Source organism: Leptidea sinapis, chromosome 16 (genome assembly GCF_905404315.1).
Source record: "Leptidea sinapis chromosome 16, ilLepSina1.1, whole genome shotgun sequence".
NCBI classification, from domain to species: Eukaryota; Metazoa; Arthropoda; class Insecta; order Lepidoptera; family Pieridae; genus Leptidea; species Leptidea sinapis.
The window spans coordinates 4,754,756-4,781,445 of NC_066280.1; the positions used below are offsets into that span (position 1 = coordinate 4,754,756).

General features: G+C 37.1%; 1 protein-coding gene across 1 annotated transcript; it reads right to left on the reverse strand.

Annotated features, from left to right (window-relative positions):
* On the reverse strand, nt 1–26,550 carry LOC126968818 (very-long-chain (3R)-3-hydroxyacyl-CoA dehydratase). The gene is made up of 6 exons (XM_050813964.1): nt 26,190–26,550; nt 15,067–15,195; nt 12,474–12,594; nt 11,151–11,356; nt 9,490–9,629; nt 1–1,235 (listed from the first exon to the last, which is right to left on the reverse strand). Exons 1-6 carry the CDS (start codon nt 26,382–26,384, stop codon nt 911–913), a joined length of 1,116 nt encoding a protein of 371 aa, XP_050669921.1. The 5' UTR covers nt 26,385–26,550; the 3' UTR covers nt 1–910.
* Between the last annotated feature and the right edge of the window lie 140 nt (nt 26,551–26,690).

A 26,690-nucleotide genomic window follows, 5' to 3' on the forward strand; every position in this document is an offset into this window, starting at 1 on the left:
AAAAAACCGTGCATTGCCTTGTAATAAGAGTGCTGGCACTATAATCGTGGACCAAAGCTCTATCAACTACAATTTATAAAAAATAAAGTTACACCAACGCACGAGACCAGCGTAGCGTGCCGCGGCAGCAGCCGGCGACTGCCAGAACCGCATTATAGGCGTTTCCCTTTCTATCCTCCCCATTTATAAATTAGGTTTGGGAAACCTTCCCAACCCTTAAAAATTTCATAATTTGAGGTTACGTTTAAATGTTTTTTTCTCTGTAACGGTGCATTACCATGTAATAAGAGTGGTAGCATTATAATCGTGGACTGTAGCTCTATAAACTGCAATATTTTTTACCTACTAATTCGTGAAACGGTATACTAAGTTAAACCGTTTTGACTTGTTGGTATTTTTACTGGTTTGTTTTAATTGTTAAAACACCAGAAAAATAGTGAAGTGTCAGCAAACCTACAAAGTTGTAGGCTTAGAAGAATTAAAAACTATTTTTGTCTGAAAACATAAGGATAATTTAATATATTATGTCAGATTAACTTCTAACAATCCTCACACATTTAACATAAACAAAAACCATACTTTACTAGTAGGTGATTTATGGCCTTGCAAGGTGGCTTTGAATGCAATATTTTGCAATTCTGTACTTAAATCTTAAATTAAACTGTTTTATTTAAGCAACGAACATAAAAATGTCGATATTTTTTCACATACACCCAAACAATAACAAAAAATATCGTTACACATCAGCTTAAAGTAACACATTCATGAAGACAGGAATAGTTAACATTTGTAGCTATCCCTTTAGAATATTAATCACATAGTCTATAGTAGTATTTACTGGTTACAGACAATAATTGTTTTATTTAAATTAATCTACACCAAACTCATTCATGAGATGTGTATAATATATCTACTTACATTTCTTGATTATAATCTTCCGTCGAAGTTTAACAGTCCTTAGATTATGCATGTATTTCATAAGAAAGAACATGCCAGGGAATATAATAATCAGAAGATATAATCGAAGGAATGATGGCATATGAAAGGCAAAGTTCCATGAGTTTGGTAGTGTGATGGTGAATTTTCCCGTTTCTTCCATGTATGGGATGTTCCGAAGAATAGTAATGGCTTCACAGAGAATGCCTAGTGGATAGAGGGGAATCCACATGGTGTAGCGAAGCCAGGTCAGGATGTATACCTCTTTTTTGTATAACTGAGTGATGTAAAATGGGTATCTGAAAAATATAAAAACATATCAATACTTGGACTATATTGAGGATTTTGAGCATTGCAGTAAACCTGCTAAATAAAAGTCACATTCAAAGTTTAATAAGAAATATTGCTCTTGATTAATAATTCATACAAACAAGTAAAATACGATTAATTCTAAACTTTATATTCATAACTAGGTACACCACATACTTTAATACAAATATGGTAAGATATCATATTGCAATTAATGCCGCCAACTGCGTGAAAATCGGTTCATTCATTCAAAAGTTATTGTTATTATTCAAAAAATTGTGTTTTATTAAACTTTTAGAACGAGCTCGAAGAGCTCAAAATCGTCATAAGTACAATTTTGGGAAGTTGCAGGGATGTCCTTTAGGGTCCACTGTTTTAAAGGCACTTTGAATGATGATTAGCAATATTGTATTTTGTGCACAAGAAGTCACAGCCGGTGAATATGAACAGCTTACAAGAACGTAAACAATTACAAGCACGTATCGTAACCTAGTGATAATTGATACTTATTAACACCGCAAATATGTAAAAGCTAATCTTTTTCAGCTTTTCCGTGGTAGTAGCAAGAGAGAGATGTGAAGAATTTTACAAACCAAATAAGTCGAGTGTCATTTGCTCTAATCATTTCCTTGAGGATGATTTATATATCACCACTTAAGTTAAGCGTTAAAAAATTCATACCCATAGAGTATGATAAAACTTTTTTAACGTTAAAAGTATTGAAATCTCGTTCGAAAGTCTATATGTTTTGTCAATTTAGACAAATTGACGCACACACAAATTCCAATTAGCCACATTTATAATTTGCCAAAACCTATCATACAAAGATATGTTGGTGTTCGCTTACACTACAAATGCCAATAAAGTACCATGGAAAAGACGTTTAAGTCTCAAAGACAAAATTTAACAAATTAAATTTATTTCAAGAAACTTAACATTTTCATAACGTATTATTTTATGTAAATAAAAATATTATATTTAGCAATACTATAAAATATAGCAATTAGAAATAATAAAACACAAAAATAACATGTTTACATTGTTGAATGAACAAATTTGGTCCCTTCACCATTGTTACGCATCTCTTCCGGTGGTAATACGTCACAACAGCCGAGCAATCACAGCGCATCATTTCATGGGATGAGAGTGTAAATGAGCGGTTTCCGGCTCATCAGATTTTCGGCGAGTCAACATGTCCTGAGGATGCCTCGAAACACGTGTCGATTTGTTTAAAGGACAAATATTGGCGGAATTAACACTAAATAAAACACAAAACAGTTGGATATTATTATTTTATTATACACTCACGAACTCATAAACTGAATCGAATGATCAAGGCGCCTTTGAAATAAATAATATATAACTTTTTGTTTGGTTCGTTAACTTTATAATAGTGTAGTATCATACATAATATCCTTAAGCATGTTTGTATACTGGAAAGGACCATTTAATATTTAAAAAAAAAAAACGATAAATGTTACAAAAATTGGTTTTGGTTGGTTTATTGAACTATTGGTCTGGTTGACTGACACGTGCGGCGCGCTTGCGGTTAGTTCTTGTTCACGTAGACTCGCGGGCGCGGTCACGAAATGTATGACAATTTTTTTTTATGATAATAAGGGACGAGACGAGCAGGACGTTCAGCTGATGGTAATTGATACGCCCTGCCCATAACAATGCGGGGCCGCTCAGGATTCTTGAAAAACCCAAAAATTCTGAACGGCACCACAATTGCGCTCGTCACCTTGAGACATAACATGTTAAGTCTCATTTGCCCAGTAATTTCACTAGCTACGGCGCCCTTCAGACCGTAATACAGCAATGTTTACATTACTGCTTCACGGCAGAAATAAGCGCCGCTGTGGTACCCATAATCTAGCCGGCACCCTGAGCAAAGGAGCCTCCCACAAAATAAACAAAACCTTCTCCCTTTTTTATTCTAAGTGTAGGTACATAATAATATGTACGGAACCCTCGGTGGGCGAGTCCGACTCATCATATCTTTCAATACAGAACAGTTGATCAGTGCTTCCATCTTTTCAAACCTGTGACAACACGTCAAACTCGCGCACACGCCAGGCGGCCAGAGATAATACAAGCTTCGCGCCCGGGCCTGCCTCCGCACCCGCGCGTTTCTTCGTGAATAAGCACTTATACTGAGAATAATTATTGCATGGAAAAAAATTAACACCTCTTTTCCATATTGCAATACTAAAACCACATTACATATTTCGACATTTAGAAATCAAGGTTATTGGGGTTTGTGGCATGTTTGCTCAGTCCAAACATGACCTTTAGAATCAAATATAATTACGACGTTCTCTATCAACAAATAATAAATATTCTCTTTATTATTAAATAGTTGTCGTATAATAGACAGCAAAATATATTATTCAAATACAAATATTTTTATTCAAAATCACTTAGGCTTCGTTCACACGGCATTGTCCTGAACTTTTTTTTTCAGTATACGTCTTAACGTATAAATAGTGACCATACAACGTACATAGATCCATTCACACGTCGATTGTACTGCAAAAAAACGTGTACCGCTTATACGTTTAAACGCATACTCAACGGACTTGTCAAGCAAATCGAATGAACTTTGACGTATTCGGTTCGCAGTGGCATATGGTATAGCTTTGTCTCCTTCACACGACACGATGTCACACGTTTTATATCGAATAGCATTGGAGGGGTGGCAGCGTGGATCCATCAGTGACGTCTACTCACTGTGACAACTGTGTGGAAACTGCGGCTATTCGTTTTTACACGAATGAAAATTTACCATATGAACACCCGGTTGACAATGCCGTGTGAACGAAGCCTTATTGAACGTCAAAAACGAGAACGAAGAACGGGCGCAAGAAACTCAGAATATGTATATTCAAAAAATTCCTCTCTGGCGAAAAAATGAGAAGAAACAATCCTGTAGTTCTAATAAATTACAACAGGGCAACCAATCTCTGTTAAAAATTCTTAGCCGTAGCGCAGCTCTGATTTTTTTTTTTGAACTTTGTGTAAACAACAGGAGGCCGCAATCGTAGTAATAAGTGAGGGTGATTACTTTCATCACGTGATATGTATCATGTACTACATTAACCAATAATTATTGAATTTCAAGATAAAAAAAAAAACCCTGAGATGCCGGGTGTTTCGGTGGTCGTTTTGGTTAAGATTTGATCTGGCAAGAAGAAGAATTAAAAAAAAACATGGTTGATGAAAAAAGTCATTAATTATTTAATGGATTGATCACCTGCTATTAAGTGAGTCTATTATATTTTAATCCTGACCTGCATATCGGACAGAATTTTATTATAAAATCGAGAAACGGTCAGCGACACCAGGATTCAGCTATTATATCATTTACGAGGCCACTGAATTCGATTTTATAAACTTTTCCATGGGTTTTAAATGTTTTGCGCGGTGTCCTAACATTATAATTACTTCTAATATTAAATGTACTCTATGTCCTTTCCTACCCAAGGTGAGTGTTTAATTTCATGTAGGTAATATTAATTACTTTTAGTTTTGTTTTGGATTATTATCGTATTTACGCTCATAGCAACATAGGCTCAACGATAATATAATATATTATCTACCTGTTACAAAATAAATTCAGATATCACTAAAATTAGAAATTTGTGTATAGTAAGATAGCGTTACGGACAAACTTAATTAAATGTGGTTGGAAGCTACGTTTTATATCAACTTAAGTCGAACTCCTGGAATTCTGGAATTTTGCTGATACGGCCATTTTGAAAAGTTACTCCCGCACTGACACTCTATATCGGAAGAAAACAATTCCAGATCTCCAATATTCTGTAGCATAGGTAGTGTGGTAGTACATATACTACTTATTATCCTAATCGTAGCTAAATTTACTGAGATTTATATTACTAGGATACAAGAGAAATCGGAATATCAAAAATCCGGACCGGGACTGATTCTTAGGCCGTGACCAAATATTAACAACAATGTCAAACCAGTCAGTCACAACTCACACTCTTTCGTTTGTGAGCTTTCTCTCGACGCCGTTCGTTATATGTACAACTAGCTGACACGACAGACGTTCTGTACATAATAAATAAAATACTTACTGTTTTTTAATGAATTTGTCAATAATATTTCGTAACATCAAGAATTATTTCGTAAAATATGCTCCCTGTTGTTATAATGAAATTGTTTCACAGCAAACTGTCAAACCGTGCGTCAATAAATCTCATTGAAAATATGTCCATACAAAACTAATATTGGAAATAAAAATAATTATGGGTCCCAAATTGAAATAAAAACTATCCTATCTCTCAAGTTGGACTAAACTGCAGTCCATGAAGTAATCCCCATTAAAATCCGTTCATTAGTTTAGGAGTCCATCGCGGACAAACAACGTGACACGTAATTTATATTTATTAAGAACATATAATATTAGGTCCTTACATATGAAATTGGCGTTTTGTATGGGAGGAACAAAAAGTCGAATATATATATTTAATTAATCAAAGTATGAACCATTGTTTTCTATGCACTTTTGCCATCTCATAGGTAGTTCATTGATCCCTTTACTAAAAAAACCAGTCGGACGGGAATCATTAAAATCTGTGAAGGCGATTTGGACTGCCCCATCAGAGTTAAATTTTTTCCCTTGCAAGAAGTTGTCCAAATTTCGAAAAAAATGGTAATCTGTTAGAGCAAGGTCCGGGGAGTACGGAGGCTGTCTTAGACATTCCAATTGAAGCTCTTCTAATTTGGTAGCCGTCTGTTGTGCAGTGTGTGGTCTAGCGTTGTCGTGAAGTAGCAGTGGCGTGGAGCGATTGACCAGCCTAGGTTGTTTAGCAGCTAGCTTTTCCATCATGGTTTGCAATTGCTGACAATAGACATCAGCCGTAATAGTCTGGCCAGATTTGAGAAAACTGCAATGAACAATACCGGCACTAGTCCACCAAACACTTACAAGTAATTTTTTGGGGTTAATTTTCGCTTGGGGCAGGATATGGCTGGCTGGCCAGGATCCAACCATTGCGCTGAGCGCTTCCGATTATCGTAAAGAATCCATTTTTCATCACAGGTAATGATTCGGTTTAAAATACCTTCATAATTGTGCCGGTTCAGTAATGTAACGCAGCAGTCGACGCGCGTTTGCCGATTTGCTTCAGTCAATTCGTGAGGTACCCACCTTTCAAGCTTTTTAATCTTCCCAACTTGCTTCAAGTGAATTAAAACAGTTTTATCACTAACACCGCAGCCTGCAGCTAACTCGGACGTGGTTTGCGATGGATCCGCTTCCACAATAGCCTTCAATACTTCATTATCAACTTGGGTCTCAGGCCGTCCACGGGGCTTGTTCTGCAGGTCGAAATTTCCAGAACGAAAACGTTGGAACCAAAAACGAACTGTGTTTCTTTTGCAACTGCAACTGCAGATCCCCACTGCAGAGATCGTGTTTCTTGGCGATTTTAACGCCCACCACGCCAAATGGCTAGGCTCACGTACCACCGATCATGCAGGGAGATCTGTTCAGATCACGACTTCGCCTTAGCATATGGTCTGACGCAACTGGTTATTGCGCCAACGCGAATCCCAGATGTGCAAGATCATACACCTTCACTGTTGGACCTTCTGTTGACCTCACATCCGGACGGCTACCTAGTTTCCGTTGACCCTCCTCTAGGATCGTCGGACCACTGCCTGATCCGGAGCACCGTGCCGATCACGCGCCTAACACGGCCCCGCTTCTTAGGCTGTCGCCGCGTGTGGCACTATAGGTCAGCAGAGTGGGACGAGATGCGGTGCTTTTTTGCATCCTAACCGTGGAGGCAGATCTGTTTTTCGCTGGGAGATCCAGATGCCGCTGCTGACGCTGTTGCTGATGTGGTACTGCAAGGTATGGAACTCTTCATTCCATCCTCCTCTGTGCCTATCGGTGGCAGGTCCCAACCATGGTTTGACCGCTCCTGCAAAATGGCCTCTCGCCGAAAGCAGGAGTGCTATCAGGCTTGGGTCAATGCGGTGGTATCTAAGGATGTGAATTCTAGCGAACTTAAAAAGCAGTTCAATCATGTCTCCAGGTCCTTCAAAAGAGTTATTGCTGACGCGAAGTCGAAGCACATTGGCAGAATTGGCGAGAGACTTGCACGCCTTCCCTCGAGAACTCGTGCGTTCTGGTCGCTCGCCAAGGCTGTCCAAGGAAACTTCTGCCAGCCAGCCATTCCGCCACTGCACAGGGATGATGACTCGCTGGCCCATGACGCGAAAGAGAAAGCTGATCTCCTGGTCTCCCTCTTCGCGTCCAACTCGACTCTGGATGACCAAGGTGCACCACCACCGCATATTCCGCGGTGCGATTCATATATGCCGGAGGTAAAAATCCGGCATGGTGCCGTGCTTAAGGCGCTTCTCACCTTGGACTGGCGCCGGTCCTTACCCGTCTTTTCCGGCTCTCCTACTCATCAGGCGTAGTCCCGAAATTATGGACGGCGGCTTAGTGCACCCGATCCCTAAGAAAGGTGTACGCTCAGATCCGTCCAACTACCGCCCCATTGCCATTACCTCCATTTTCTCCAAAGTAATGGAGTCGATCATCAACCGCCAGCTCTTGGGATACCTAGAGGGGCACCAGCTGATCAGCGACTGCCAGTACGGTTTCCGTCAGGGTCGCTCAGCTGGTGATCTTCTTGCGTACCTCACCCATACATGGGCGCAAGCGGTTGAGTCGAAGGGAGAGGCGTTGGCGGTGAGTTTGGACATAGCGAAGGCCTTTGATCGGGTGTGGCATAAAGCGCTTATATCGAAACTGCCATGGGCGATGGGCTTCCCGAGAAGTTGTACAAATGGGTCACTAGCTTTTTGGCTGATCGGAGCATCAAGGTTGTTATCAACGGTGCATGCTCCGACTTAAAACCCATAAACTCTGGTGTCCCGCAAGGCTCTGTGCTATCCCCTACGCTGTTTCTTCTGCATATCAATGATATATATGCTGCAAATCAGCAATATTCATTGCTATGCAGACGACAGCACGGGGTATGCTTCCTACACCGGCCGTGCCAACATGTCCCGGGATAGCGTCGACGAGAACCGGATCAAACTTGTGTCTGAAATCGAGACTATGCTTTGCAAAGTCTCGGAATGGGGCCGACAAAATTTAGTCCAATTCAACCCCAAGAAGACACAAGTTTGTGCGTTCACCACTCAAAAGTCTCCCTTTGTCGTATCCCCTCAATTCGAGATCACTCCTCTAACTGCCACAGCCTGTATTGGCATACTTGGCGTCGATATATCGAGCGACGTTCAGTTCCGTGGTCACTTGGAAGAGAAGGCCAAACTGGCCTCTAAAAAGCTTGGTGTACTCAGTAAGGCGAGACAGTACTTCACTAAAAGCCACCGCCTGCAACTTTATAAGGCGCTAAGTCGGCCTCACATGGAGTACTGTTCTCATCTCTGGGCGGGTGCTCCCCAGTACCAGCTTCTTCCATTTGACCGCATACAACGAAGAGCGGCTCGAATCATCGACGATCAAGTCATCTCCGATCGGCTTGATTCTCTAGCATTGCGTAGAGATATGGGTTCTCTCTGCATCTTCTACCGCATTTATCACGGGGAGTGCTCAGAGGAGCTGTTCGGGTTGATTGCAGCGGCCGAATTCCACCATCGGACATTAGGTGCAAAGTACCATCCGCATTACGTAGACGTCTGGCATTCCACAACCGCGCGTTTTCCTCGAAATTTCTTGCCTCGTACAGCCACTTTGTGGAATCAACTACCGGCAGCGGTCTTCCCGAACAGATACGACTTAGGGACTTTCAAGAAAAAAGCATACTCCCACCTTAAAGGCCGGCAACGCATTTGTTGACACACCTGTTGTTGCGGATGTCTATGGGCGGTTGCCTCACCTCTCCCCATCCCGTGAGCCTCTTGCCCGTTTGCCCCCTCTCATAAAAAAAAAAAAAACATGACCGCCATACACATCATTCACCCTTCGAGTCGTTTCCGCAGCACTAGTGCCACAGCGGAACTCGTACTCGTAAATAATGCGATACTTTAAGTTTTCCATTTTGTAAAATGAGTGACGCAAACAGAAAAAAACAAATGGATGACGGTCATCGAAGCACAAATACATGAGTAAATAGCTGTAAAAATTTGAATTTGGAATTCCTTACCAAAGAGGAGAACATCGTGATTAAAGTGGCCAGTACGAAATACGCCAATTTATGAACCCGGCATAAGGCCTTTACTCTTGTCAATTACCTGACAACTTCGATGAGACTCCACATCAGGAACAGGTAGAACACCACGGGTTTGACCTGCATCCTCGGCTCAGCCTCGATCATCACAAACAGCACAAAAGCTCGTCCGGTTATCTGCATAAAGGCTACGAGTGGACTGCCCTGAAATATGCCATACATTAAAATACATGCTATTTTGATTTGAAACGTGCGAACGTTTAAATAAACTCAGTGAGGGCTCTGTGAAGTTACTAGCACTCGGATCAACAATTTCTTTGTCCTTTAACAAGTATAACGCCGCACGTTGGAACAGGGGCGGAACACATCGTGACGTCGCCTTTACCAAACTCTTATAATATACTAACGTATAATAGTTATTTATGCAACTGTTGTGTAATAAGGGGTATTAAAACACGAATGTGGTTTTAATACCTACTTATCAACAGTTGCATACAAGAGTTTATCTACACCCAGAATATGAATCCTCTAAAAGAATAAAAATATCGAAGAAAAATGGCGGGGATTCGAATAACCTACTTTTTTTACGGCGCGCGACATTCTGGTTGTGTGAAACGCGCGTAAACGTAAATGTTCTTTTTTTTAATTCATACAGATACCACGCGTCGAGCAATAAGAATGTGGCTGTCTGTAGAAACTCTTTGCGCATGAAGGGATCGAAAAAGAAAAACAAAGAAGTGTTGTTATGAAATTCAGTACAACATTACAACACTAGTTTGGATGATGTTATGGTTATCAGAAATTTGGGTGTTTTAATGTTGGCTATAAGCTAACTGTTTCAGCATCTTTAATAGAGGATTTAAAGCATGTGTGTAGATAAACAAACAAAACGTGCGAGAGAGAAGAAAATCTCTAACGGAGATACAGCAAGAGATTTATCGCGTATCACAATATGAAAACTTTATATTCTAGACAATCTCACGTTTTATGCTAGGCCTTGCTAAAAGAATATTTTTATTACACAACTTAGGATAACTTACAGCTTGTTACATATTAAAAATTAATCTATTTTAAAACAGAAAGCTATTTACAAGTTATCACAAATAATAACTATTTATGGTGTATAATCGCTTACATTTAATATAATATTATATATAAACTACTTTTACTTTATATAATTTAAAAGTTTTTATTTACCTGACGTCTAAATTTAAGTGGTGGTGTCTTGAATAGGTCAAGGTCGTATTCACTATTAACTTCAGTATAAAGTTTGCATGCTCTAATAAGAAAACTGTTCTGTCTATAATTACATTTTGCCGATTGTATTTCAAGTATGTTGCCTAGCCTTTGGGAGCTGACAGTGGTTCGTAAGCCAATCTGCTCTAGCAGTTCAGCACAGTTAACTCTACCGTTTGCTACATTTAGGACAACACGTTGTCTTTCTTGGAGAAGCAAAAAATTAAATTTTGAATTTTTTTAGTACGTATTTTATCTAATTTATTTACAGATTTCACATTCAACATAAGAAAGCAGAAAGTTGACACATATGGAGTTGGATGGAATTGAATTAAAAATAAGATTACATTAACTGCGAACATTATATGAGTTTTTAAATACAACTGTGCTGTTAAACACGACGTGCGTGTTAACAGTATTATTAGATAAAAAAAATGCTTTATAAAGATAGCAGTGAACGTGTTAGCAGTAATTAATTTATATACTGACCTTAGTATATCCAAACATTGGATGCATAACCTCCAAAAACATCAGCAAATGCAAGAACTTCATAGCCGAGCCCACATGTTCATAGGTGTCCGGAACAGAGTCATACTCCAGCTTTAAATACCGCACACACATCACACACAACACATATGTGAATCCGACAAATTGGAACAGATTGTATATTGTCAGGTACACTTTCTTGTAGTCCTCTGAAATTGGTGTTTTTATACGTTCATCCATTGCTCACACAATCTTATTTTCTAGTCTTTCGAGTGAGTTAGGTGGATTATATTCAGTTGTCATTCAACTTGACACTACTACAGTGGTTTTAATGCTGTTAAACAATTTATCAGTAACTAAAAGATAAGTTTATGATAATGAACTTAAATCCGAACATTAACTATACTTATCTATTATATCGGTAGCCTGATTTATAACAATTTTTTTAGGAATAGGTGAATAAACAAGCCTATGTGGCACCTGACCATCGCTACTCTTGCCGCTCACGATTCTTGAAAAACACAAAAATTCTGAGCGGCACTATAACTGCGCTCGTCACCTTGAGACATAAGATGCTACGTCTCATTTGCCCAGTAATTTCACTAGCTTACGGCGCCCTTCAGACCGTAACACAATAATGCTTATACATTATTACTGCTTCACGGCAGAAATAGGCGCCGCTGTGGTGCCTATAATATAGCCGGCATCCTGTGCAAACGAGCCTCCGACTGGTAAAGTCTTTACTTCTATATGCTGTTTTAAAAAAATACCTAGGTCTCGCTCTACTCTTGGGCGCGGAACTAAAAGTTTAAATGGGATTCTCACGCATTGCAAGTGAGATAGATTGTGGGTTTCCGGTGCTCGGGAGGTTTATATTGCGAAAATTTATTGTTAGGTTCCACGGCCAGTGATTGGTCAGTAGTCAAGCCTATAATAGCTGTTAAATTTCGAAGACATGTTTTTGGAACATTGCATATTTATCTAGCCTAGCTTTTTCTGCGGTAATATAACTTTGGCGAATATTTTTCAAAATAAATTGTATTGTTACCTCAATTCCACCCGCAATTCTTAGCTGACCTACTCTGCGAAAGGAATATTCCTACCAAATTCCAAGTTTAGTATCTACCCCTTATGTTTTCACAGATATCGTGATGAGTCAATACATAGGTGGAAATCTCTTATATATAGAACATTTAGGTTCTTATTAAGGTATTGCTTATTAGACTATATGGAATGCACGCCTCTGCAAAAGGTATACCCATTCAATGGGTGGAATGATAGATCATAAAATGCCACGTAAAAACTAAAAAACAATTGTAATATTACCTCTCCTATAGCCCAGCTCTTCTTTATACAACTTGTCGTACATTCCGGGATAATCTTTCATAACATCTCGAGTTTCATCTTCACTGCATTCATCTTCACTTTTCCAAAGATCAAAATTAACCTGTCAATAATATTTTTCACATTGCATGTATCAAACTAAAAAAACACAACATGTGCTGCGCTTATGTAAGCCTTGCCTTCTATTTCACACGAAAGTATGATTTTTTTTTTTATGAAAATAAGGGACAAGACGAGCAGGACGTTCAGCTGATGGTAATTGATACGCCCTGCCCATTACAATGCAGTGCCGCTCAGGATTCTTGAAACCCCCAAAAATTCTGAGCGGCACTACAACTGCGCCTGTCACCTTGAGACAAGATATTAAGTCTCATTTGCCCAGTAATTTCACTAGCTACGGCGCCCTTCAGACCGAAACACAGTAATGCTTACACATTTCTACTTCACGGCAGAAATAGACGCCGTTGTGGTACCCATAATCTAGCTGGCATCCTGTGCAAAGGAGCCACCCACTGGTAAATTTAACAGTAATGTAATTTTTGTCTGAGTATAGCAACAAATGTACTAAGCCAAAATTAAAACTGAGTTCCGTCACATCACAATAGATAAAATCAAAGACATTAACGGCCGGTCTCAATAACCTACTTATCTTTAACAATTTGTTAAAATATTAGCTACCATGGATAGACATCACATCTTTGCATTTCAATAAACTAAGATAGATAGAAATTTATACATTCAACTTTGATTTACCTTTGGAAGGGCTTACCGCTAACCATAGATAGGTAGAGCTATAGAAAAAAAAAACGTAGACAGTTTCAATAACATTTTGACAGTTAACTTTAGTTTGTTTTTATTGCTGTCAGTCGAAACTTTACTATCTCTCGAATTCGGGCGATTATCTTCCCTATTTAAAAGATAACTTTGAAGTTAATTAAATACTAGCCGTTCCCACCCGCTTTGCTGGGCGCATTTTAAAGGGAAATAAATTAATGAAGGAACGTTAGAATTCAAAAATATTTTTTGAATTCTAACGTAGCCATAAACTATCTAGGATAAATTTCGCGAATGGTGGTAGTTTCATGTCGATACGATCAGTGGTTTAGGCGTGATTGCGCCTCAAGCAAAGACCATTTTCATTATATACAGGTGTCCCGGAAAGAATAGATAATCCTTGAATCCGGCACGGGACAGCTCTCCAGCGTTCAGAAAAAAATATCTAAAAAAATAATTCCAAGTGATACCCAAAGTATGATTTTTTTTTAGAAAAACATACGTTTTTTACTTCATGTGCAATTTGTGGCGTTTTTGGTGTCATCTTATTCCTGATAGACTATACTACTAGAAATACATTAAATAATATAAGTATCTAGTCGTTTGTGTCCCATTTTGTGGCCTCGTCGATCCCCGGGTTTAAACCCACTGGACTTTTTTTACTGGGGCTGTCTAAAGGAAAAAGTGTACTCGAAAACAATTTCAAATTTGGAGAAAATACGCAGCCGTGTTCAAGAGGCCGTTTCAAAAATAAATGAACGACGCTATGAACGTTATCTTAGTAGAGCCTTTATTAGAAGATGTCGAGCGTGTATTAGAGTCGTGGGCAGACAATTTAAACACCTGTTGTGAATAAACCTCGATTTATGTACACCCGATTTTTTTTTATTATTAAAATTTATTAAAACTTATCTTTTCTTTTTTAGTCGAATTTACTCTTTTTGCAACTCAGCAGCAATAACTTCGTAGTGTTATTAAATAAAATGATGTATTATACCATTCTGTAAACTGTATGAACTGCGCATTTTTTTAAATAGCTGGCTAATTACGTTTGCATACCTTTTTTTACATGAAACACTCTCAAACTATGCCAAAATCATTTTGGTATCAAATTTCATGTCAAAAACTCAAGTTCTTATTAGTTGACAAGACGAAGCCGTTTTGTTAAAATATAAACACAGAACGCGCGAGAGAGAGACGTTTACCAAAGACCTGCCTGAATGACACGCCTGTAATTAGCCCTGCGAGAATTTTGTTATTGAGACAGAAGTAACAGAAGTTTGGAAGTTACCTATATTACCTATAGAGTTAATACTCTAGTAGCTAACCGGGTTTAACTGTAGATTATTGAGACCGGCCGTTAAAGAGAATATACCAACAATAATCCGGCCGCTCATCTTTGAACCGCGCAGCGGTCGAGTGACCTCTACGAACAAAATGGCGTTACGATACGCGTCCAGTCAGCATTCAGACACAGACCTTGCAACGCGAGACGGAAACCGACATAAATTCTGAATTGTACCGTTTGTGGTGTAAAAATCGAACGGTCATTCAAAACAAAACTCACTATAACATTACTTATCACCATTGGTAACAATTAACTTACTTAGTTTACTTAATGAATATAATACGTTTGACGGGCAGCGAAGTGATTGGTCAATTTTGATCGCGTCATGGACGCCACGCACATATGTATAGGCCGCATAGTTTGCTGACGCGGACTTCATAGTTATAGATTGTATTGACGGTCTATTCTCTTTAAATATCTTTGGTTAAAATGAACGATGGATACTAGGCTTACCTTCAGCCATGCAGGCTTCTGAGGTTGTGCTGTAAGCCTTGGCCACCATACTGGATCTTCTTTTAACAGCACAATTTCAATTCTATTTTCATATACTTTCAAGGAGGTATATGATTTTTCATCTGTATTCTATAAATAATTAAAGTTCTTAGATCTATAGATACCTTAGATACATAATATTGGAGCTGTATATAGGATGCAGGCTTTTTCCCATAAAAAACACGGTGGTTGTATAATACACTGTGTTAAAAAGAGTGTTAGATTGAGTTAGGTTGTTAGAAAGATTATAGATGACTGTGTAGTTGAATGCTACAGTAAAAAGAATATCTCATATTAAATGGCTTCAAAAATCTTGACAACCCCAGACTTATTTATTCTACCAAATAAGGTCATCACCCTGAATTCGGTCCAATGGCGTAGTTCTAGCGTCAAATGAGTGGCCGGCGCGGGCGACTCAAAAAAAAGGCGGGGCACATCGCCTCGACCTTCACCTTGTCCTTTAGCCGATGCCGCCAATCGCGTATATTACAATTATTGCTTTACAACATTTACACTCACTCAGCTTACGCGGCAGCTCACGTATGGATCGGGTGTGCAAATTTTGTGCGAACGTCGATTGCGTGATACGAGTGCGGGTTTATAAGTCCGTGACTTTTTGAATGAAAAACAGGTTTTTAGATAAAAATTTATTTTATTTTTCAACATAGTCTCCTTTGACTTCTATACACTTAGTCCAACGTTTCGCCAATTTTTTTATCCCTTCCGAAAAATATGATTTGTCGAGGTCATCAAAATAGGTATTTGTTTATGAGATGATTTCGTCGTTAGAGTCAAATCTCTTTCCGCTAAGCCATTTCTTTAAGTTTGGGAACAAGAAATAGTCACTCGGGGCTTAATCTGGAGAATAGGGCGGATGAGATTCATGAAAGAGATATATATAGAAGCCATGGAAACTGCACATGTGTGCATCCTTGCATTGTCCTGGTGGAAAAGAACTTTTTTCTTGGCCAAATGTGGTCGTTTTTTTCGCAAGTCCTCATTGCATCGACCCAATAAGTTGGCATAATATTCGCCGTTGATTGTTTTCCCCTTTCGAAGTCAATGTGAATTATACCGCGTGCATCCCAAAAAACGGTAGCCATGACTTTATTTACTGACAAACCCACCTTTGCCTTCTTTCATTCATTCCGAGGAACGCACTGTTTTGACTGCTGTTTGGTCTCCGGTGTGTTGTGGTGGATCCACATTTCGTCCACTGTTACGAAACGGTGCAAAAACTCGTCCGTATTGCGGCTGAACATCGCCAAACATTCCTGCGAAATTGTCACACGGTTGCGTTTGTGGTTGATTGTGAGCAAGCGCGGCACCCATCTTGCGGAAAGCTTTCTCATACCCAAATGATCATTCAAATTGAAACCACTGAGCCATGTGAGATGCCTATGGCTTCCACACTCTCTCAATTTCAATCTCCGATCGGTTAAAATAATATCGTCAATTTTTCCAATTCTTCGTATGTAGAGGACTCCACTGGGCGTCCAGAACGTTCGGCATCTTCCGTGCTACCACATCGAAATTCAGTAAACCACTTCTTTACCATGGAAAGGGATGGTGCAGAGTCCTCATAATATTTATCAAGCTTAGCCTTGGTTTGAGTGATGGTTTTTTCCCGCAAAAAATAATGTTTCATGAGCACACGAAATTCACTTTTATCAATTTTCTTCTCAAAACGCTCGGTAGTCTGCTATCAACGGCTGGCAAAAACAAACTAACTGACGCAGCTTGTTTAAATTATGACAGGGGTCAACTGACAGTTGGGTGTTGACAGGAGTAATGTTGCCATTTCAATTAAAAGGCGCGAAATTCAAAATGTCACGGACATATTGACCTGCTCTTGTATTTGATGTGAAGTATAGTGTTAGTTTATAGTTTTTAGTTTTTGTGCGTCGTGTACTCTAATGAAGAGTATTTTCACATGCTTATGTCTAGGGCGCAATAATTTGTAACTACGCCCCAGCTCGTAGTGATTACGGACAAAGTAATGCACAATGTCATGAAATGTTGCACTAAATGTTCCCATACATTTAAGTCAGTGGAAGTCACGTCGAGCAGAACACACGGTTGAGAGATGCTGAGCAAGTGGATATAATAATCAATCAAGTATTTAAATAACACAAAATATTCGTTGTTTGTCGCAGGTAGCATGAATAAAATGGGTGTTGGGCGGGGGAAAATGAAAATGTTCGCAGGCAGATCTGTCCAAACTTTTATAATTAGGTTAAATACTTTTTTTTTCTTTTTTTTAACTTGATTAATTCCTGAAAATCTATAATCTAAAATATAAATATATGTACTGACTACTTAATACCAACATAGGCCTTAAGATATAGTACAGCATATTTTTAACACTCTGTATAGTATATGTTTAATATATATAGCTGAGAAGTAATGATCCACAATTGTTTGGTATAATTTGCAAAAAAATTATAATATCAGGATTTTATTACAATTTTTTTACTTAAAATAAATATAAAAAAAATTGCCATTTTTAGCTTAGCGTCAGTCTAAGTGATATATAAGCGAGGGAAAATGCCCATGTTCGAGTTGACATTGATTTGCCGCACGAACCAATATGTTGATATAAATTAAGTAGAACGAGTCAAGGAATAACTGAATGGTTACTTTATAAAAAAATAACTTTATTCAATAAACCCGATTTACAATGTTTACGGAGCTAAGACTAAACACAGAATACTTAATTTTACGGAAACTTACATTATATAGCTTATCCTAACAAAGAGAGTCATATTTCTGTGGGAAAGTAATTTGGTACATCAGCAATAATTTCTGTGGGAAAGTAATTTGGTACATCAGCAACATTGTTTCCAGAAGGTTCTACACGTGTAAAGTAAATGTACCTACGACTTGTTGCTATGCTCTACTTTGGCTGACAAAGCATAAATCTATAGGGTTAGCACCCTTAACTCCTCCCCCCTTAAGAGAGAAATCAGCTGGAGACGAATCTTTTGGTTCCAGATGATTTCGACGTATCTGAAGGATTTTCTTAAACAACTTTAATTTAACAATTACAAAGGCTATTAAAAACACAAACATTATTACTATGATACTTATTGTCCATACACTTATATCCTGGGTCACTGAAATTTTATTTTTATCACCACTTTCACTATTGTATTTTGCACTATTGAGAATATCTTTGATATCGTTAAGGTCTACACCGCGAAGGTCGACCTGGCTGTCTTCTATTCTGATTTCTTGTTGCAGCTCTGGCATCGTTACAGGATTGGAGGATGACATGAAGAATAGTTTTTAAGAAGCATTATTTGTTCTATGCACGTAGTGTCAGCGTATTGCACGATGTTATCTTCCTTACAAAGTACTCGATCATTCTCTATTTGCTGGCATGGAGTTGACACGGGTCTGTTTTTCAATCCATTCACTATGAGGTAAGGATACTCAGGAATTATAACAGATGTTTTTAAAGAAATAGGATTATATATAGGTATCGGGATAATTTTGTAATAATTATATGTGATCGTGTCTAACAGGGGAACTTCCAACACAAAGACTAACTTATTATTATCAGAATACGATTTAAGAACTATAGTACTTTCTAATTTCATTAGGTTGTCTTTACCTACAGTATACACTAATCTATGATATTTTTCTATTTCTAATAATATATTAAATAATTCTGTAGAATTGATTATAGATTGGTGAAGTATATGTACTTTACTAAAGGCTATTGCTGTTTCTATCTCTTGTATTACATTATAGATAGTTCGAAAGTTATTTGAGATTTGATAAAGAGTATTCATTTGACTGACTATATTATGTATTGTTGACTGATTATACTGCAATGTTCGTAGCTGCGAAGTTTTAATATTCAGTCGAAGTAAGCTATGTTTTAAATCATCTGAAACATTAACAAGCTTATCGAAAGCCTTTTGCATAAGTGACAGTTTTCTTTCTACCGAATGTTCTCTGTCCTTGAGATGAGTAATCTCAGAATTATATCTAATAGCATCATCATTGTCTAAATTGCCTGAAATTAATTTAATAATAGAACCTAACGGGTTTATTAAGCCTCTTTTTAGCCTTTTACTGGGCATAATTTGTTTAAATCTATCTTTTGTAAGTTGCATAAAAGATTCAATCTGTGAAGCTAATCCTACAAGTTCATTATGATACTCATTTTGCGAGTAAATCATATCTTTTAATCTAAAATACTGGTTTATATTAGTTTCTAAGTATTTAGCTAAAGTTTCTAAATCTAACGTCTTAAAAATAGTCCACTGGCTATTCTGAATCACTGCTGTACTTATCCGTAACGGCGCTATTCCCGGATTCTGATTCATATCTTGCAGGTTTACGCTGCTTACTGATTCCACTAGGATCAATTTTCCCTATAACTTTGGCTTTTTCGTACCGTGGCATTTCCTTGCCTTTTCGATTCCTAGTTGTTTTCATGAAAACTTCGTTTCCTTCCTGTATCTCTGGAGGCTTTTCACCGCCTTTTTTCTCTACCACTTTACTTTTATTCTCTATAATCTTTTCGCTTACATATTCATATAATACCTTGAGTCTTTTCCTATGATCCTGAACTAATTTCTGTAATAATTTTTTATCTCTATCTATATCAAACGCATTTCCTGATTCTGTATGTCCAAATACTATTTCAAAAGGTGTGAAATTCGTTACGCTATGAATAGTGTTGTTATATGCCATAATAGCATATGTCATTACTGATGCTGCATCTTGGTCGCTTTTTTCATATTTTGCTAACCTATAAATTTCAAGAATTGTCGAATGAAAACGTTCAACAATACCCATTGAATTGGGGTTGTTTGGTGTCCCTACATGCATTTCAATTTTGTACAAGTTCAGTAATTCTTTAATTAGATTATTATTGAATTCAGTGCCGGGGTCGCTATTTATCTTTTTTGGGACTCTATAGATACTAAAGTACTTAATTAATGCTTTAACAATTTCCGGCGTACTTCTATTGGGTACATTAAATGCTTGTGCTATCTTACTAAACGCGTCCACTATAGTTAAATAATAATTATTTTCTATATACAAAAGATCCATAAAAACTTCTTCAAATGGCATACACTGTGTTTGAGTGAGTTGTATTGGGGGCTTAATGGGTTTTCTATCATATTTCATTTTCCTACACTGCTCGCATGCATTTATTATGGCAGAAATCATAACTTTCATGTTAGACCACCAATAGTGTCTTCTAAGCTTTGTGAATGTTTCTCGTATACCCCGATGAACAGTTTTGCCCTCATGATATTTAATAACAATCTCTCTTTGCTCTTCTTCATTTGTTACATTAACTACTCTCTCTGTACATTCTATTAAATTTTGAGAGCCTTTTTTATATAAAGCTGTTACTACTTTATTAAAGATTTTCCTAAATATTTCCTCTTCGAAATAAATGAAATACTTTTGTTTAAAGTCTATATACTCTTTTAAAAACTGTTTAACTAAATGTTAATTATTAATAGCAGGCATGTGAACCTCAATTATTTTTTGGCTATTATTAGAAATGTCTTTTACACTGATGTCATTTTTATACCAAATGTAGATAAGTATTTGTCTAGGTTTGGTATCAATGGCTTCATTTAAAATTGGTATGCCTTCATGTTCCCTATTCGTTATTGAGTGAGCAGTAGCTCTGTCATCTGATTCCGATATGTCTATGACAGGAATCTCTTTTCTATCTATACTCATCCTATCTGAGTCCGATTCTGATAAGCAAATTGTTACTTCACTTTCATTTTTATCTTCTAAAGTTCTAGTAGTTTCTTTATCATCTATATCACTTGCATTGATTCGCTATCATTATCTAACATTTTAACCTTTATTTCCCTAATTTGTCCGCCATTCGAACTTACGATATTATAACTATCCGCTCTTAATGTATTTATTTTTACGCGAGATAAGGCGTCTGCATTTGAGTTCGGTGACCCTTTTTTATAATTAATTTCGAAATCCTTCTTATTCATATGATCTACTCTTAACTTTGAGAGATTATCTGTTAATAGTTGATCTATGTTATAATTAAACTTATCAGTCAAATTTAAATTTACCCTATCAAACTCTGAATTAGTTCCTGAGTACTGTTCGACTTTAAAAGGAGAAGTCACTGTTAATTCCATTTGCTCAATCTGGAATTTTGAATAACAGTTGTCGCGTAACCATGTATACAGTTTACTAACGCTGTTGGCATTCTAACACCTTCAGTAAATTCTGTGAAGTTTAATATGCCCTCACCATGTAACAAATTTACTGGAAGTTTGACCCTTAATTCGCTACGTGGAGGTAATACATAAAATTCACGTATTGGTGGACTATAAATAATCGGTATGCAAGTGCCCTTTGTAAATAATTTTTTATTTTTCATATCGATATTTGCGTGAAGTCAATAAATCACTACCAATTAAGCCGTCATACCTATCATCAACACAGTAAATATAAAATTTGTGCCATTCATCACTTTTAAATAATCTAGGTAAAGGTATAAACACTACTTCATTATGCTTACTACTAGCATGAGTACTAACTACATCAAAATTTTCGTTTCGCTTGAAGTCGCAAAAATATTGATTCGCTAACTTTGGGCTTATAAACGAGCGTTGACTACCGGTATCAATCATAAAGATAGCATTAATTTCTGGTATACGTATATGCGGGAGATTTAATATATTACAATTTAATTTTATCCGTTCTCGTGTGTAGGCCCTTATGTAAAAATTTCCTACTTGTTCATTATCATTAAAAGTACTTGGTAACACATTATTTTCACTATCGTTATAATCGGTATAGTTTACACGTCTCGAACTAGCTGTTCTCATGGTTACATCGGTATTGCAACCTGATCCCGTCGCCGGCGTTGGCTGTACGTGTTGCGAGCCGCGACGAGCGTTGTCAGCATTTTGCCGATGTGGGAACTGCGGCCTCGCTTGTTCCAATGTATTATAATTATTATAGGATGGATTATTTTGATTCAGAAGATTATTCTGGTTCCTATTATTGTTTCTTAATTGTAATGAATTATGCGGAGAAAAGTTATTACGGGATCTATTCCCATTTTCTGTTTGAAATGCATAATGTGGTGAATTATTACGATGAGAGGTGAAATTATTAATATACCGTTGCATTTTCGGCAAGTTATTGTATGTACTTGTCGATGCTTGTTGATTAAAATTATATTGGTGGATGTTTCGCCGTTGAAAGTTTTGATTAATTTGAGTGGACCTTGTTTTTTTTTGATCATAAACTTCTTGAAAATATTGTTCCTCTAAAACAGCTTTTAATGCGTCTTCTAATGTTGAGACATTTTTTAATCGCACTAACCTTACTAAATATTTCGGCAAATTAAACAAGAAAACTTTCATAGAAAGATCCGTGTATATATTTTGTTTAGATAACCTAACAGCTGCTTCATCGACAGTTTCATTAATTTTGGCTATTAAAATACTCCTTATTTGTTGTATTCGGTTACAAAAATCTAAATAACTTTCGCCTCTATTTATTTTCAAACTTTCTAACTCAAGGACAAGGCAATCCTCCGTCCTTGGATCCCCAAAATTATCCTGTAATATTTGTTTTAATTCAACCCAAGTCTGTATTGATTCTCTTTCACCAATTAAGTTAGCTGCTTCCCCGCCTAATCTACTAGTAATTGCATTAAAAAGATATTCATTTTGTACTTCAGTTCCTCTATATAAACTAATAATGTATTCTGTTTTGCGGATGAACAACGATAAGAGTCTTGTCTCTCCACTGAATACTGGAATTATTTTCAAAACTTCCGAAGGTACAACTACGATTCCTTCCATTTTTATTTATTAAATAAATTCAAATACAAAATACAAAAAGTAACTAACGTGAGATTTTAATCACTTTACTAACTAAATTATATATGCAACGTGCTGGACGGGCTTTTTCTAATCCCTATTTTTACACGAAACAGATATAAAGATCACCAGGAAAATATAAAAGGAAATTTGACAGGATAGTGAAAAGATTTACTCACATAACCCGCTCTGTGATCAGTGATTCTGGTCAGCTTGCTCCGCACCGTGTCTTCTCTTGACAAATTTATTTTTGGTTCGTTGACCCGTTTAATCGTTAAAACGAACGTTAGGAGTCTTCTTTGTTGCCCGAAAATTTTTATTCGCGATGGCACAGAGGACCCTAACGACAAGGTCACTTACCGGCTGCGCCAGTCAAGGAATAACTGAATGGTTACTTTATAAAAAAATAACTTTATTCAATAAACCCGATTTACAATGTTTACGGAGCTAAGACTAAACACAGAATACTTAATTTTACGGAAACTTACATTATATAGCTTATTCTAACAAAGAGAGTCATATTTCTGTGGGAAAGTAATTTGGTACATCAGCAATAATTTCTGTGGGAAAGTAATTTGGTACATCAGCAATATTGTTTCCAGAAGGTTCTACACGTGTAAAGTAAATGTACCTACGACTTGTTGCTATGCTCTACTTTGGCTGACAAAGCATAAATCTATAGGGTTAGCACCCTTAACTAACGCGACTACCGCGCGCCGCAGCCGATCCAGATTGAACAGTCCACGGTGATTGCCGTTTTCATTGAGATCCATCATCTCATTTGTAAAAAAAATACGAAATACGATAGTGGATGAAGAAATTATATCTAGATAGATTGGAATATTGTGCGAAACTACTGGAAGACATCATATGAAGCCGTTGTAGTCAGTAGTAGTTTGCCCTGTTCTTCGCCGGGGCGTAAATAGAATAGGGAACCCAAGGGTGTCGTAAGAGGCGACTAAAGGCTTTTTAGAAGTTGATGACGTCAGAACAATCTCATGAAAATATAACCATGTCTCCAGATTCTTTAAGCGGCAAATCGCCCGTACGTAATCGAAGTACGTAGTCAAAATCGAGTAGCTTTCCAGTTACCCAAATGGAACAAAAGCTGCTCTTGATAACTTCAGCAGTGCCTGCCGTCGCTGCACATACTGCAAACGAGAAAGCCCATCTTCTTTGCGCTCTTGTTGCCTCCAACTCGACTCGGAAAAACACCGCCATCCCGCGATGTCAAAGCTATATGCCTGAAGTACAGTTCAGACAGAAAACTGTTCGGCGAGCTCTCTTTTGGTTGGACGTCATGAAGTCGAGCGGGCCGGATGGCATTTCTCCAATCATGCTTAGAACGTGCGTCCCTGAGTTGACGCCGGTGCTAACGCGTTTATTCCAACACTCATATTCAAAAGGCGTAGTCACTGACTCATGGTGAGCCCTTGTCCATAAGCGTCAGCTTTTGTCTCTTATACCCAGAAGGTCACGAGTTGATCAACGACCTACAGTACGTCTTTTGCACGGCTTACACGGGCTATGCAGGTCTCCCTCAGAAAATCGTAAATCAGTGCTGGGAGAAACTTGTGTCTGCTATCGAGCCCTCTCTTAAGAAGGTCGCGGAATGGAGTAAATTGAAAATTGTCGAATTTAACCCCCAGAAGAACCAAGTTTGCGCGTTTCCACAAAAAAAAATACTATTTGTCGTATCACCACTCTTACACATACTTCCCTTAAAGTCTCGCCTAGTATCGGAATACTGGGTCTCGAAATCTCGAGCGATTGCCAATTCAGTGGTTATCTGGAGGGCAAAGCCAAATTGACTTCGAAGAAGCTGGGCGACATAAATAGAGCATGGCACAAATACTTCAAGCCAACCCACATTCTAAAATTATGGGTAAAATTGTCATTTGGAAAAGGATTATTTTTAGTTTTTTCAATTTTTTTCAGCCATTTCTTAAGAGAAGGTTACAGGCTATACTGTAGGAGATATAAAAGGAAAGCATTAAATTACTGTTACCTATACAAACAAAATTATAATTTAGGCATTTGGGTGATGGAGTAATTACAAAATTATCAATATTACTATGAGAAAAATAAGTAATAAAAAATATAGCATAGTCAATAACAATATTGTCAATTGTTATATAGCTCACACATATTTACACTTTAAACTTAAAGGCACAATGAGTAAAAATTTCCAAGAGACATACAAAATCTGCTAATGAATATATATTTATGTTGTAGTTTAAAACTGTTTATATTCATACCAACTGTATAACTATATAATAAGTATAATGATTATATACATAATTGGTCTTATTATAAAATGCAGTGTAAAGTACTCCAATTTTAAAATTACTTCTCCCTGTCATGTAAGTCTTTAGTGATAAAGGTAAGATATAAAGACAAAATTTGATTTTATTATTAAGACAGAACATGTAAATAGTATGCTGCTGCTTACATTTCATTAATAGTTTTTTGTCAGAAAAATAAACTATTAATGAAATGTGTATATTCTAAGGATCAGTATTGCTCAGCCACACTGGAAAATGTCACCGCACGGTTTTTTTTTCTCGTGATATTTCATTCACAAATCATCAAGATCATACATCAAGGTGCTATAAACGCTGGTTTGGCTTTCGGGTTAGTTTTTTATTCAGTATTATTTATAACTTGCTGACCCGGCAAACATTGTTTTGCCATATAAAGTATAATTCACGCGATAGTTTTATAAGTAATAAAATATTGCCTATATACATACTATATTACACCTTGTGTTACAAAATAGCAATTTTATTACGGATCCCTAATTTTGAAAAAAAACATAGCCTATAGCCTTCCCCGATAAATGGACTACCCAACACTGAAAGAATCATTCAAATCGGACCAGTAGTACCAGAGATTAGCGCGTTCAAACAAACAAACAAACACTGCAGCTTTATAATATTATATTAGTATAGATTTTATAAAAAAGCTGTGGTCGATTTTTGTCTACATAATATAAACTACCAATTAGCAAATATAGATATAAAGTTAAGTCTGTGGCGAAATACATATTTCGTTGCGGAATTATTTTCGTGCGCAGGTTTTCTGTAAATACGTATCGCCTCATACAATTATTGCAACACAAATTTATTCAGAACGTTAGCTCACTAAAAATTATTATTTATGAAAATTCATAATTTATTTGGACAATGAACCACTAAAATATGATATGATACCTACTTATATAAAGAAAATTCTTACCAATATAAGGGGAGCATACAAATCCAAAATAAATTGATATTTACAGGTTCCATGTGCACCTGCACCGTTTGCTATAAATGTTATTTTATTATTATTAACGTTAAATTCCGGCGTTTCAGCATTTCGTAAATCGATTTTCAGTGATACACTTTTTATTGTTTGCGCCCAATACACGAAAGGACTTAGTATTACCATTGTTACTTTCACTTTTTAAGAGTACGTCACTACTATCTACATTAATTAATAATACTTTTATAATTAACGGGTTTTAAAGGTACACTTCAAATACTTTGGTTTAATGATAGCGATTCTGAAATTGTAAATCGTTGTGAATTGAAGATTCAAATAAAAATAATTCAAGAGCACGAACCTTCGCAAGCAAGTGACAACTGACAAACAAAGAATATATCAATAACTTAGAGTATTGACACTATAGAAGAGGTCCCCGGGTGGCTCAATAGTTTTGACAGTACTCTAAGGTGTTGTCACATTAGTATTATG